The 15,836-nt window shown below is 44.2% G+C and overlaps 1 protein-coding gene across 1 annotated transcript in view; it reads left to right on the top strand.

Moving 5' to 3' along the window:
• MYOM1 (myomesin 1) overlaps nt 1–13,944 on the top strand; it is a 181,896-nt gene extending 167,952 nt beyond the window's left edge. Inside the window, exons 35-39 of the mRNA XM_055237126.2 lie at nt 1,156–1,319; nt 4,680–4,716; nt 4,968–4,990; nt 8,579–8,634; nt 13,199–13,944. Of these exons, the coding sequence (XP_055093101.2) occupies nt 1,156–1,319; nt 4,680–4,716; nt 4,968–4,990; nt 8,579–8,634; nt 13,199–13,492 (574 nt within the window). The 3' untranslated portion in view covers nt 13,493–13,944. The remainder of the gene's footprint in view (nt 1–1,155; nt 1,320–4,679; nt 4,717–4,967; nt 4,991–8,578; nt 8,635–13,198) is intronic.
• The last annotated feature ends 1,892 nt before the right edge of the window (nt 13,945–15,836 follow it).

Here is a 15,836-nt window from a genome sequence, read left to right as displayed (position 1 = left end):
CCATGTTGGCCAGGCTGGTCTGGAACTCCTGACCTCAGGTGATCCACCTGCCTCAGCTTCACAAAGTGCTGGGATTACAGCTGTGAGCCACCGTGACCAGCCAGAAAATTTGTTTTTCTGTGTTTTCTAAAGTTCATTTTGTTTATTACAACAGACATAAGCCATGCTTGTTTCAGAAAATACATTTATAATAATATAAATTAGAAAAAATTATAATATAATAGTATCCATAGTTTTACCAGCCGTAATATGAACATTTTAGGGTACTTCCTGCTAGCCTTTTTTCTATGCATGATGGTTACTATAATAACGTCATTTTGTATATACCACTTTTTAACATCATTTTGTATACCACTTTTTAAGCATTTCCTCACTTTTAATAACTTCTTCATAAAGTTTCTTTTAACATAATTAAAAGTACATCTACCTAGCTTTCTCTTAGTTCGTCTATATCTGTAGCATTTCCACACCACAAGATCACAAAACAAAGGGCTGTATTTCCTTATATTCTGTTGCAGAGAATATATTGCATGGGTCTGCTCATGACCTACTGTAGAATTCTGAGAAACTCACATCCCGGGACAGAGAACATGCCTCATTCGTGTTGGCGGCAACTCTGCTTTTCATTCACTCTTGGCTCTACTACCAAGTGCATATTTATCTGTTTTAAATAGCTTTGTAACAACATATGCCAATAGATGTCAGGCACAGGTGAGCCTCCATAAGTGTGTTTTTGGACTAGCTTGTAAAATCTGATTTATAGCCATAGATTATCTAGATGAAATATGCAGTAAAATAGTATGTAGTTTGGCCTTTTAGCTTTATAGATTACCCTAGTCCTACAAATAAACCCAAACAAAAACAAAGATAATTAATACCACTGAGAAGTATTAGTATTGTGATTTGCACTGGGCCTCAGACTGCTATGAGGAGTTATTAATAAATAAATATTCAGACTGTCAGACCTTGGGCCTTGGAATCCCAGTTCTGTGTGTCATGGCCCATAATTTTTCTGAAGCAGAAGAATAACATATGCAGATCCCTCGTTTTTTGAAAGCCTACAAAACTTCATGGCAAGAGCTTCAATAAGAGACAAAATAAAGATCAGCCCTGAATGGAAGCAAACGCTAAGGAAGTTTTCTTCGATTTTCACAGTGGGACTGCCATTAGGTACTCAGACAGAGTTAAGACTGGGGTCACTGGAGAGCAGATCTGGCTACAAATCAATGAGCCCACCCCGAATGACAAAGGGAAGTACGTCATGGAGCTCTTTGATGGCAAAACTGGACATCAGAAGACAGTGGATCTCTCTGGACAAGGTAAACAGATATTTTGCAGATTCAAATTTACTCTAGATGAATGAGCCTTTTAAAAGAAATGAAGGGAGTTGGGCATGGTGGCTCATGCCTGTAATCCCAACACCTTGAGAGGCCAAGGCAGGAGGATGGCTTGAAGTCAAGAGTTCAAGACCAGCCTGGGCAACAGAGTAAAATTTCATCTCTAAAAAAAAAAAAAAAAATAGCTGGGTAAAGTGGCACACACCTGTAGTCCCAGCTACTGTGGGAGGCAGGAGAATCAGTTGAGCCCAGGAGTTCAAGACCAGCCAGCCTGGAGCAACATAGCAAAACCCCATCTCTATAAAAATAAATAAATAATAAAAAATGCTCACTTCTAAGCAAAAAGTTAAAAAAATACTGGACCATTTATCCCTTTCCCAGAACTATACTCTTCATCTTATTCTTTCTTACAAAAATAAAACAGTCTGCTGGCATGGTGGCCTTTAATCCTAGTACTTTGGGAGGCCAAGGTGGGAGGATCACTTGAGGCCAGGAATTTAAGACCAGTCTGGGCAACATAGTGAGACCCTAGCTCTTCAAATATAAAATTTTAAGAAATTAGCCAGGTGTGGTAGCATACGCCTGTAATCCCTACTACTCAGGAGGCTGAGCTAGGATGATCACTTGGGCCCAGGAGGTTGAGGCTGCTGTGAGCCAAGATCACACTACTGCACTCCAGCCTGGGCAACAGAGCAAGATTCTGTCTCTAAAAAAATAAAAAATAAATAAAATAAAATAGTCTATACTGTATTAAAGTTAATAAAGACAACTGTGGACTAACTTTTCCTCTACTTCATTTTAAAATACAATCTCAGGTGGGCATGGTGGCTCATGCCTGTAATCCTAGCGCTTTGGGAAGCTGAGGAGGGTGGATCACCTGAGGTCAGGAGTTTGACACCAGCCTGGCCAACATGGCAAAACCCCATCTCTACTAAAAATACAAAAATTAGCTGGCTGTGGTGGCACATGCCTGTAATCCCAGCTACTCGGGAAGCTGAGGCAGGAGAATTGTTTGAACCCATGTGGTGGAGGTTGCAGTGATTTGAGATCACGCCACTGTACTCCAGCCTGTGCTACAGAGCTAGACTCTGTCTCAAAAAAAAAAAAATACAACCTCAATATACAACCTCAGAGAGAAGATTCATCATTTAGAGTGTAGCCCTTCGGCCCTGCTTTGAGTGTTTTTGGTGCTGAATCCCCTTGTCTTCACTTCACCCATTCACGGCAACTAGAAAGACTCGCTGCAGGACCTTTCAGTAATGGGAGCAGCTGCTCCAGAGGGATGCGGACTTTCTAGGACACACTTTGCCTGCATCACAAGTGCACAGTGACAGGGGATTTATTCCACACTCCATCTGACAATGTGAAACACAATAGAAAAAGGGAGGCAGTCAGTAGGTGGAAAATTTTTAATTTTTAAAAATTTTATTTTTACTCTCTGGTCCACCAAAGCTTATTTAACTACCCCACTCTGAAATCCCTTTTAAGGAAAAGGCTGTAGATTGTCCTACCAGCATGGCCACTGCCACCAAGCACAGATTGGCTCGGCCATTCCCACCTCTCTCTTAGAGTAGTGCGGGGACAAGGGGAAGCACTAACCTCAGCCTGGGTCCGCCTAACTGGTCTACCTTCATTTTACAGATGAGAAACAATCAGGACCAGCAACTTTAAGCCTAGCTTTGTACTTATTTTTCCCATCTGTAACATGAGGGGATAAACTAGTATTATCTAAGCATTCTTTAGACTTAAAATATGATTCCTAGACCACTGAGGAGATTAAAAATGAGGTGAGAGGGATTTCAGAATGAAGCAACTTGCCAGACATGGTGGCTCACAGACTGAGGCAGGAGGATCGATTGAGCCCAGGAGTTGAAGACCAGCCTGGACAACACAGCAAGACCCTGTCTCTACAAAATAAAAAAAATTTAAAAATAGCTAGGTGTGGTGGCACACACCTATAGTCCCAGCTACTCGAGAGGCAGAGGTAAGAGAATCACGTGAGCCCAGGAGTTCGAGGCTACCTCAAGCTGTGATTGCACTACTGCACTCCAGCCTGGGCAACGGCAAGACCCTGTCTCTTGAAAAAAAAAAAAAAAAAAAAACAAGGCCGGGAGCGGTGGCTCACGCCTGTAATCCCAGCAGTTTGGGAGGCCAAAGCGGGTGGATCACGAGGTCAGGAGATCAAGACCATCCTGGCCAACGTGGTGAAACCCTATCTCTACGAAAAATACAAAAATTAGCTGGGCATGGTGGTGGGCGCCTGAAGTCCCAGCTACTCAGGAGGCTGAGGCAGAAGAATCACTTGAACTGGGGAGGCGGAGGTTGCAGTGAGCCGAGATCACGCCACTGCACTCCAGCCGGGTGACACAACTCCGTCTCAAAAAAAAAAAAGCTGCCATTTTGCTTGAATCTTTAATCAAAGTGGCTTACTCTGCAGGCACAAAAAAAAATTATTTGAGAACTATATAGATCTCATTTTCTTGTCCCACTTGCCTTTCATCCCCTCTCCATCATGGCATAAGAAACATTGCTTCAGGCAATCACCAGCACCCTCTGTGATTACAGTAACTCATTGTGCTTTTTTGCCCAAACAGACCAGACAGCGTAACAGAAAGAGAGTTAACTGCCTATCTAGGAGGCTCTGATGTCTGGAATAATTTAATAAGACAAAGTTTTTGTTTTTGTTTGACACTCAGGATGTTTACTCAACAACCAGCTTCTCTTTGAAACAGACTTTTATGGCTGGGCGCAGTGGCTCATGCCTGTAATCCCAGCACTTTGGGAGGCCGAGGCGGGCAGATCACTTAAGGTCAGGAGTTTGAGACCAGCCTGCCCAAAATGGTGAAACCCCGTATCTACTAAAAACACAAAAATTAACTGGGTGTGGTGGCGCATGCTACTTTAGTGGCCCCAGCTACTTGAGAGGCTGAGGCAGGAGAATTGCTTGTACCTGGGAGGTGGAGGTTGCAGTGAACGGGGATTGCACCACTGCACTCCAGCCTGGGCACAGCAAGACTCCATCTCAAAAAAAGAAAAGAAACAGACTTTTATTCCCATTTTTTCTTTGTTGGAGTTAATCTTTGCCTTTCCATTTGAGGGGCTGAAGCCCTCTTGCTGAATTGAAAGCTTCTAAAATCTACTATTTCATATTTTGTGCCTACAAAGTATTTCCTGGCCTTGTTAAGTACATTAAGCTGTGGAGTGAACACATAAGCGCAGTCTTAAAGTCGGTTTAGTCATGTCTGGACCGATCACAATGATCTCCAGTTGTGAATTTTAATCGCCCCTGTGTGTCATCAATTCTGGGTGAGAAAATTCTAACTTTTCTTTTTTCTTTTAAAGCATACGACGAGGCCTATGCTGAATTCCAGAGGTTGAAGTAAGTCCCTTGTCCTAGCAAATGCCACTCGCATGCACTCATTTCCCTGGAAGCTTGCGTGCTGCTCGCCCCTCTGAGTGTTAGAAAGAGCCTTTTATTTCAGAAAGTAGAGTAGAAGCAGCACTTCCCACTGTTATATTGAACAGCAAAATGTTTCTGAGGCAATGAAAATGTCGTCAAGTTTAGCTACTTTGAAGTAACACTAATACAAAATTCTTCTTTGTCTGTTTGTTCGTTTCTCTCAACCACAGACAAGCTGCCATTGCCGAGAAAAGTAAGTAAACCATTTTCACAAGTACTCCTGGGATAGATTCAAAAGATAATTTTATTTTGCTATTATGACTACAGATGGAGGAGAGTGGAAGTGGTTTTTTTCTTTTTTAAATCTTAGGTGTTCTACATATGTTTTCATTTTAGTCTTTTGAGTAAGAATATCTATGAAGAGAAGGTCTCAGGTTACATTGTAAAGAATGTCACCCTACCCTTGACTTGAGCTACAACCCAGACATCCTGAGAAACCTCTTGGCTGCAAATCATACAATAGGTTGTTAGTCACTTGCAGGTACAGTGTTTCATAAAAATATGTATATATTGGAGAAAAGAAACATCAAGAAACATTGTAAGGGCCAGGCTTGGTGGCTCACACCTGCAATCCTAGCACTTTGGGAGGCCGAGGTGGGCGGATCACCTGAGGTCAGGAGTTCAAGACCAGTCTGGCCAACATGGCAAAACCCCATCTCTACTAAAAAATACAAAAATTAGCCGGGCATAGTGGCGGGTGCCTGTAATCCCAGCTACTCGGGAGGCTGAGGCAGGAGAATCACTTGAACCCGTGAGCCAAGATCATGTCACTGCACTCCAGCCTGGGCAACAGAGCGAGACGCTGTCTCAGAAACAAAACAAAACAACAACAAAAGAAAACAGAAACATTGTAAATTTGATATCAAGTAATTCACTGTAACTTGGCCCCAACAAGTACTGTGCATTTTCCTGGGAGTGCCTGCGAGATAAAAGCTACCAAATAAGGCCTTCCTTACTTTCATATAACTAGACACAGTCCAGGCAAAGCAACACCAATCTGTCAAGTCTGCATGTGTACCCAGAAACACACACACTGCAGTATTTCTGTGAGCTGTTTGTTTCACACACAGGGATTTTTAGAAGAACTCAGTCTTACAGGATCTTAGGAGTAACTGACTAATCCATAATACTAATTCAGCTTCTTTGTCCAAGTGGGAGCCAGAATTTTAAAATTGTTACAGGCTAAAATGGTAGAGTCCACCTGAGCTGGATGTGAAGGGGACAGGGAGAAGGAGCAAGAATGGAAGTCATCCTTCCCCACAGGGCTCCATGTGCTTCTGGGTGCAACTTTGAACTTTGAACCTGAAACTTGCACTGCTCCCCTCCATTCCCTTCTCCACTTTCCCCCTCCTGCTCAGGCCCTATGTATGTGGGCTGCAGCTGGGGGTAAGGGGCAGAGGCTGGTACTGGGGCACCAGAGATCACGGGAGAAGCTGGGGGTGTTGAGCAAGAGGGAGCTGTTCTTGTTTGGTATTGAGCAAAGCCTACATCCACAAGCAGTTTTCTGTCTTTCCAGATTCTTGAACTCTTCTGTGGGCAAGGAGTTCATGAACTCTTTAGAACTGGAAGCAACCTTAGAGCTCTTCTAGCTCCATGTTTGTAAACTTTTGTAAGCCATGGAACACTTACTTCAAATTGATGCAGGATTTTTGCTCCTTAGTTCAGCTAAATCCAGGTTCTTGTCTCACGACCAGGAAAAATTAGGCACGTGGACACATTGAAGGGTGAGGCAGGCAGAATTTATTAAGCAAAAGGAAAGCTCTTGGCAAAGAGAGGGGTTCTCCAAGCAGGTTTCCCCCTCACAATTGAATACCAGGGCTACCATGGATGAGCTGAAGAGGCCAGACCCCTCCCCTGCATAAGGTGCAAATTCCTGGTGGGTCCCCCCCATTCCGCCTGTGCACATGTACGCATGCCCAGGCAAGCCATAGGTAGTATCAGAAAAGGCAACGTTCGATTGGTTAAAAGGCATTATTCAGAAATAATCATAGTTTCCCCAGGTCTAATGCAACCCCTGTCCCCCATTCTACAAATTAGGAGACTGAGGCCAACACAGTGAAGTGACTGGCCCAGTATCACACAGCATGTCACACAGGGAACCAGAGGAAGGGTTAGGCTTACAGGTGGCATGATGGAATTAGCAATAGAATGCTGTCATGTTTCACCAAAAGCAAAGCTTTAGTCTCACTTAGTGGAGAAGGGAATTGTAGACAGGGAAGTCAAGAGTCACACATTAATTGAAGCAAGCCGAAAAATGAGAGGGAGGTGGCCACTGTGTTCATGCCAGAGAGAACACCTTTGAGTGAATGACAGAAAGGTGCCCTTTCCAGGGGCTGAGGCAGTCATGCCCAGAGCATGTAACTTGGCCGACGGCACCAGCCCAGGATCCCAGCACCCATCCCGTGCCTTGTCCCCTCACCTGCGGACCTTTATGCTCACAGCCATAGACAGTGGCCTGCACAGCACTACCGAGAACTACCAGGAGACAAGACAGGGACGCTGTCTAGGGAAGGCTTCAAAGAAAGCTTATGGCCAGGCCTGGTGGCTCGTGCCTGTAATCCTAACACTTTGGGAAGCCAAGGCAGGATGATGGCTTGAGCCCAGGAGTTCAAGACCAGCCTGGGTAACATAAGACCCTGTCTCTTAAAAAAAATAAAAAATAAAAATAAAAAAAAATGCTTACATCTGCATGAGCCTCCAATCTCCCTAGCATATAGCCCTTCCATTATGCAACCTTTTCTCATCATATGGAAACCCATAAAAGAGGCCAAGCTAGGCTTAGAGGCTGTCCATAGAGATCTGTTCTACTTCCTTGAGCTTAGCCCTACTAAGCTGCAGAAGGGCCAGGGCTGAAAATAGCCATGAAAATGATAGAGCAGGTCTTGATATGGCAAAGCTATCACACACTGGTATTTTAGATACAGATACAGGCACCCCCACACACACACACACACGCCATATGACGGTGAAGAAGGATTCAAATCCTGAATCCGGCCAGGCCTGGTGGCTCACACCTGTAATCCCAGCAATTTGTGAGGCAGAGGTGGGCAGATCACTTGAGGTCAGGAGTTCAAGACCAGCCTGGCCAACATGGTAAAACCCTGTCTGTACTAAAAATATAAAAATTAGCCAGGTGTGGTGGTGCATGCCTGTAATCCCAGATACTCAGGAGGCTGAGGCAGGAGAATCACTTGAACCTGGGAGGCGGAGGTTGCAGTGAGCCGAGATTGCACCACTGCATTCCACCCTGGGTGACAGAGCAAGACTCTGTCTCAAAAAAAAAAAAAAAAAAGCCAGGTGCGGCAGCTCACACCTGCTGTTATCTCAGCATTTTGAGAGGCTGAGGTGGGTGGATCACGAGGTCAGGAGTTCAAGACCAACCAGCCTGGCCAAGATGGCGAAACCCCATCTCTACTAAAAATACAAAAATTAGCTGGACACGGTGGCAGGCGCCTATAATCCCAGCTACTCGGGAGGCTGAGGCAGGAGAATCGCTTGAACCCAGTGGGCAGAGGTCGCAGTGAGCCGAGATCGCAGTGAGCCGAGATCGTGCCATTGCACTCCAGCCTGGGTGACAGAGTGAGACTCTGTCTCAAAAAAAAAAAAAAAAAAAAATTCCTGAATCCCTGGATCATTTTCTTCTTTTGTATGTTGAAAACTGTACAAAAGAACTATCAGGAGAAGGAAACTAAATTGGAAATGTAGCTTCCTGGGTGGTTTTGTGAATATGACCACTGGCCTAGCCACTGCAGTGATTAACCCAAAATGCCTATGCTTGCAGATCGTGCCCGGGTGTTGGGAGGTCTCCCAGACGTGGTCACCATCCAGGAGGGGAAGGTAAGCATGGATGGAGCCTGCCTGTGCCTGCTCCTTCTGCACTACGAACAAGTTCCAGCACCCTAGACTTTGTTCCTTCTTTTAAGATACACTTAGCAGCCCACCACCTTCATCTTATTCCATAGCTGCTTATACTTGACCAGAGTAACCAAACACAAAGTTAAAAATCAGTCGGTTTTCTGGCCAGGTGCAGTGGCTCATGCCTGTAATCCCAACACTTTGGGAGGCTGAAGCGGGCAGATCACCTGAGGTCAGGAGTTCAAAACCAGCCTGACCAACCTGGTGAAACCCCATCTCTATTAAAAATACAAAAATTAGCTGGGTGTGGTGGCAGGTGCGTGTAATCCCAGCTATTTGGTAGGCTGAGGCAGGAGAGTTGCTTGAACCTGGGAGGTGGAGGTTACAGTGAGCCAAGATCATGCCACTGCACTCTAGCCCAGGCAACAGAGTGAGACTCCATCTCAAAAAAATCAGTCTGTTTTCCAATCATCTTAACGTTTTATAGGTCAAGCATCGGGATAAAAGTTTGTCTCTAATAGACATATGTAGACCACTTAGTATCTTTCAAGGGTCACCCTTTAAAATTGTGGGAAACTGAACATGTTCTGTGTTAACTCTATGACGAATAAAATTGAAGAAAGAAATTACCCCTAACAGAGTGGAATATGGAAATTTCTATAGGCTCTAGTTCTGTTGAAAATGGGCTTCTTTCTTTTTTTATTAATTTTTTTCCCCTGTGACAGAACTCCAGGGGCTCCTGAGAACATGTGCCCCTAGGCCGGGCGCAGTGGCTCATGCCTGTAATCTCAGCACTTTGGGAGGCCAAGGCGCGCAGATCACTTGAGCCCAGGAGTTTGAGACCAGCCTGGGCAACACGGCAAAACCCCATCTCTACAAAAAATAGAAAAATTAGCCAGGTGTAGTGGTGTACATCTGCAGTCCCAGCCACTCGGGAGTCTGAGTGGGAGGACCGCTTGATCCCAGGAGGTGGAGGTTGCAGTGAGCCAAGATCACTCCAGCCTGGGTGACAGACATCATGTCATACACACACACACACACACACACACACACAAAGAACATGCACCTCTGATTTCTTTCCATTTGGTTTTAAACTGATGTAACCTGTCACTATAATAATCTCTCCAAGAGATTACAACGTTGTAAATTTGGTATCAGGTAAATCACTGAAACTTGTCTCCAACAAGTACTGTGCATTTTCCGAAGAGCCCCTGTAAGATAAAGATGCCAAATAAGGCCTTCCTTACTTTCATTTGACTAGATACAGTCTGAGCGAACCAACATAATTTCTACCTGGATTCGCTTTTTTTATCTTTATGTTTCATTAAAAAGTTTACAGCCACTGGGTGCAGTGGCTCATGCCTATAAACCAGCACTTTGGGAGGCCAAGGCAGGAGGATTGCTTACGCCCAGGAGTTCAAACTAGCCTGGACAACATAATGAGACCCCGTCTCTACAAAACAATGTTTAAAAGTCAGCTGGGTATGGTGGTGCATATCTGTAGTCTTAGCTACTCTGGAGGCTGAGATGGGAGGATCGCCTGGGCCCAGGAGGTCAAAGCTGCAGTGAGTCATGACATCATACCAGTTCACTTCAGCCTGGACGACACAGTGAGACACCGTCTACAAAAAATAAATGGAAAATAAATTAAAACAAGTTTAACATACCAGTCCTAGGGGTAGAGATATTTGTAGTGGAACAGATTTTCCACTTCAAAGGGCAGTGAAGACACACAGTGGGTGATTGGAGTTCAGGTAACAAAGCAAGACATGTGGAAATGCTTTAGCAGGAGGCAGGTTTCATTCAACTGCGTTTCCTCAGGGTTGGAAAATATGATCACAGTTGACTTTAAGCTCAACCACTGCAGGGGTTCTTTTGTTCTTCAGCTCTCTTTTCCATTTTCCTCACCTAATAAGGTTAAAACTATACAACTCTCTAGGTCGTACTGAGAATTAAGAAAGAGAATGTACATGAAAGTACTTTGTAATGCAGAACTCAAATCTGAAGTGTGGATAAGAGTTTTCTATGACAGGCCGGGCGCGGTGGCTCACGCTTGTAATCCCAGCACTTTGGGAGGCCGAGGCGGGCGGATCACGAAGTCAGGAGATCGAGACCACGGTGAAACTCCGTCTCTACTAAAAATACAAAAAAATCAGCCGGGCGGGGTGGCGGGCGCCTGTAGTCCCAGCTACTCGGAGAGGCTGAGGCAGGAGAATGGCGTGAACCCGGGAGGCAGAGCTTGCAGTGAGCCGAGATTGCGCCACTGCAGTCCAGCCTGGGCGACAGAGCGAGACTCCGTCTCAAAAAAAAAAAAAAAAAAAGAGTTTTCTATGACGCCTAAGGTGTTTGAGAGTTTTGTTTTTTCTTTTTTGCATTTTTTTTTCCTAACCACTAGACTGTCAGGGAGCATTTGGGACTTTTTGTTTGATTTTGTTAAAAGCTTTAACTACAAGTAATCACAGTTTCCAAAAGCATATACCTAATCTGCTCATTAAGTTTAAGGATAATAATTGGACTCCTCTTTTTTTGACTGAAATGTATTTGTAGGATAATTCAGTAAGAAATATTAATTAGTGATGGGAGAAAAACATTTCTTAATCCATCCAATTTTAAATGATATATCTGCAAAAGGGGTAACAAATAATCACGTAAGACCCTTTAGAAAGATATGTAGACGAGTGTTCTTTCTCTGTACATTGTAAGCTCTAGTTCCTTCCTTATCACGTCTGGATTTTAGTAAGAGAAAAATACAAGAATGGAATTTTAAAATGTGAAGTAAATTCAACATCATTAACCACCAGGCAAGTGAACATTAAAACCACAATGAAATATCACACCACACCTATCAGAATTGCTGTAATAAAGAATAGTAGCTAGGTGGGCTGGTGTACAACAACAAATGGTGGGGAGGCTGTGGAGAAACTGAATCACTTGTATATTCTGGTGGGAATGTAAGCCAAAATTTTATAGCCACTCAGAAAAACCGTTTGGCAATTTCTGGAAAAAAAAAAAAAAGAAAACATGGGCTGGGTGTGGTGGCTCATGCCTGTAATCCCAGCACTTTGGGAGGCCACAATGGGAAGATTGCTTGAGACCAGGAGTTCGAGACCAGCCTGGTCAACATAATGAGACCCCATCTCTATTCTCTATTTTTTTAATTAAAAAATATAAATAAAAAAATGAAACATGCATTTATCATACATTCCAGCAATTGTATCCCTGGGCATTTATCCCAGAGAAATGACAACTTATGCTCACATAAAAACCTGTACACAAATGTTTATAGCAACTTAGTGCATCATAGTTAAAACTGGAAAAAGCTCAGATGACCCTTACGGGCATAAACATAGTATGGCATTCTATTCAGCAATAACAAGGGATAAACTATCGATACATGCGGCACCTTGGATGAATCTGGAAGTAATTATGCTGATTTACAAACGTTATTCTGAAAGATTATATAGTGCATGATTATATGTATATAATATCTTTGACCTGACAAAATTTTAGAAATGGAAAACAGATGAGTGGTTGCCAGAGATTAGGAACAGAGGTTGGAAGTTGGAGGAGAGAGGTGGGTGTGGTTATAAAAGGACAACACAGAGGGTTCTTGTGATGATGAAAATATTCTGTAAATTGAATAGAATGAAACACACACAAACACAAATAAGCACCAGTAAAATTAGAGAAATCTAAATAAGGTCAGTGGATTGCATCAATGTCAATATACTGGTTATGACATTCTACTATAGTTTTGTAAAATGTTACCACTGGGGAAGCTGGGTAGACAGCATACCAGATCTCTTTATTATTTCTTATGATCTCTTTATTATTTCTTACAACTGCATGTGAATTTACAATTATGTAAATCTTTTTCAATTAAAAAAAGTAAGGTAAAGTAAAACTGTAGACCTTGTATCTACATATATTTCTAGAATATCGATCTTTTAGAATAACGTTTCGGCACAGATGGGAATATTTTCTTTAGGAATACGTTTTGGTAGGGTACCACTGCAACTGCAGCAGATTGGATGGGGTTTGAGGAGAGAAGTAAAATAAGGGTGATGGAATTTGAAAATTAGTAACATTATCTGAAGCAGCTGCCGTGATTCTGCTGCCCGGCTCTTTGACGCAAATGAAATGCAAAAGTGAGCAGGTGGCAATTACAGCAATGAGATTCCTCTACCGAGACAGAACCCAAAATGCCACAATAGAGCAAAAGGCATCTATATGTTTATGAAAGAGAAAGTGAAAATGGGGAATAGACATAAACTCTTTCGTGTGTTTTTGATAATAAGCATTCCAGGAGCCAGGAAGCATATAAAGGCCTTGAGGAGCATATAAAGGCCTTGAGGAGATCCCCTCAGATGTTATTTCAAACTGTAACTCACACAGGTGCATACACATAACTACTTTAAACCCTGGTCCGGGAGGCTTTTACTTATCCTCCCTTTGGTCATGCCAAGCCATCAGCCGGCAAGATTATTGACAGTGCGTCTATTATATCTAATTTATCTTCTTCTCTCCCATAAAATCTGTCTTGCAGGCCCTTAATCTCACTTGCAACGTGTGGGGAGACCCACCTCCGGAGGTCTCGTGGTTGAAGAACGAGAAGGCCCTGGCCTCAGACGACCACTGCAACCTCAGGTTCGAGGCCGGGAAGACCGCGTACTTCACCATCAACGGCGTGAGCACCGCTGACTCGGGCAAATACGGGCTGGTTGTGAAGAACAAGTATGGCTCGGAGACCAGCGACTTCACCGTCAGCGTGTTCATCCCAGAGGAGGAGGCGAGGATGGCCGCCTTGGAGTCCCTGAAAGGCGGCAAGAAGGCAAAGTGACTGGAGGTGCGAGGAGAGCCAGCCGGCCTGTACGACTTGGGTGTGAATGGTTTGGGTTAAGGATGAGACGTCTTCATGCTTTCTCCTCCCTATTATTTTCTGGCTTGAGGGGAAAATAATGTCAGATCTTTCACTCATAAAAAGCAGCAACTAATGACACTTTAATTGTTTTTCTTTATCTACAAAATTATGTGTTAAGAAAATACCATTCATAGCATGAAGATTAGGAAACAGTTTTAAGGAGAAGACTTGAATAAAGTTGGAGGGACATTGAATGATGGTCAGAGGGCAGACGAATGTGTTGTGGGGTGAGCTGGGATTTGCTGCAGCTGTGAAGCCACGGCCATGTCTCGTGTGTTGTTACAGAAGTGATGTGCTTTTCGACGGGCGCCTTGTGGCTTGGAACCTCCTCTGTATGAATAAACAGTTTTCACATCTGTCCTCTTCCCCGACACTGTTTCTCAAATTCCTGCTGTTTTGCTGCTAGGTTGGGTGGCTTCTTGGTGCTTCTTTCTCAATGAGTCTTGTGCCACATCTTCTGATTTAAATTCCTTTTGGTGAAAGCAGTACCTTGCAACATGTTCAGATAAGTCGTTTGAGCTCAACCAGGTGCAGGGGTGTGAAATTACACTGCCACTGCACATCTGGTGGCTTACCACACAATCAAGCCCATTCCATTAATAAGATACACAAGGCAATTGAATGTAATGTGACAATTACATGTGATAAGATGGTGTGAGGTGCCTCCTGCCAGAATTGGAGACTAAGGGCCCACAGCTAAGAATAAAAGGTGCAAAAGAAGCCTCATTCTAAGTTCAGAGAACTGCCAGCTGTGGAATTTGCCACTCCCTGAGGGGTTTGCCGAGGGTCAGCATCCCAGCAGCAGCTGTTTTAGAAAGTTTTGTCCTCCCCAACCCCAGCACCACACACACACACATACACATAACACACACCATTCTAGGAAAATCGTCATGGTGAAGTTTTTTCTGTTGGGTGCGGTAGCTCACACCTGTAATCCCAGCACTTTGGAAGGCTGAGGCAGGAGGATTGCTTGAGTCTAGGAGTTCAAGACCAGCCTGGGCAACATAGCGAGACCCCTCTCTACAACAAATTTTAAAAATCAGCTGGGTGTGGTGGTACCCACCTATAGTCACAGCTACTTGGGAAGCTGAGGTGGGAGGATCATTTGAGCCTGGGAGGTCAAGCCTGCAGTGAGCCATGATGGTGCCACTGCACTCCAGCCTGGGCAACAGAACAAGACCATCTCATAAAAACAATTTTTTCCCCTTTTTCTCCTGCCAAAGGTAGCAGATGGGGCAAGAAATTTCCTTATACAGTTGGCAGGGGTTCCTACACACCCTCTCCTTTACAAGTTTAAGGCTGGAAACTGCTTCTCATCTGACTGTGGCCAATCCACTTGTCCAGACAAGTGCTGGATGCTGCTGCTGTGACACTGAACACCAGGCAGGAGCCAGATGCTGTGTTCTCACTCCCAGATATGGCAAGGAGATGAGCTTCCCAAGGGCCAAGTGGACCCCATGGAAGGTGGCTGGCCATGAGCAGTCTGCAGTTCTGTCTGCCTCAGTAAGAGGGCTACATCTGAACAGGCCGACCCAGAAGGGAACTGTCGGTGGGTGGACACCTGCTGGGGAGCTAAAGATGGGAGGGTGGCGGGGTGGGGGTGGGGGCAGGAAGGGTTCAAGCGGCGGCAGACCTCCCATGCCAAGGGCCAAGGGCTGTACAAGCGAGAGGCCCCTAAGACTCTCTGAAAAGCCCCACCACACCCCTCAAAAGCCAGCAACAGAGTTCCCAGTATCAGAGAGGTGAGGTTTCTGCAAGCAGCACCTCCCACCCCTTCCCTAATTTCCACTAGCTGGAGCCCAGACTGGGGAGAAAGCAAGAAGGGTGTTGAATCAGGTGGAAACAAAATTTTAAAACAGTGTATTCCAAATTCTGAAATTGTGCAAAAATGTATGAAATCGAAGTGTGCCCTAAGACCCCTGCGCCCAGCAGAGGGGCATGATAGGACACAGCAGCAGTGAGGTGGGGAGATGGCTTTTGTGTTCAGAGCTCCATACGCTGGGATTTCTCAATAAAACAGCTGTAAGAATTATTTCAGCCATTATTATGACCAAACTAAACCAGTGACCTCAAGATTTAATAGCTTAGGTAAAAAGCTGCTATTTCTACAGGGGAAAATATAACTGAAACTATAGATCCATCACTTTAATGATGCCGAAGCTACTTTGTAACACATAAAAATTTATGAACCTGTGACCTGGTAAATGTGAAGTAGTGGTACTTAAAGGATCAACTTGGAACACAAAAAGGACCATTCAGAGTT

Source organism: Symphalangus syndactylus, chromosome 1, assembly GCF_028878055.3.
Source record: "Symphalangus syndactylus isolate Jambi chromosome 1, NHGRI_mSymSyn1-v2.1_pri, whole genome shotgun sequence".
Lineage (NCBI taxonomy): Eukaryota > Metazoa > Chordata > Mammalia > Primates > Hylobatidae > Symphalangus > Symphalangus syndactylus.
This window is presented reverse-complemented; position numbering and strand designations above follow the sequence as displayed.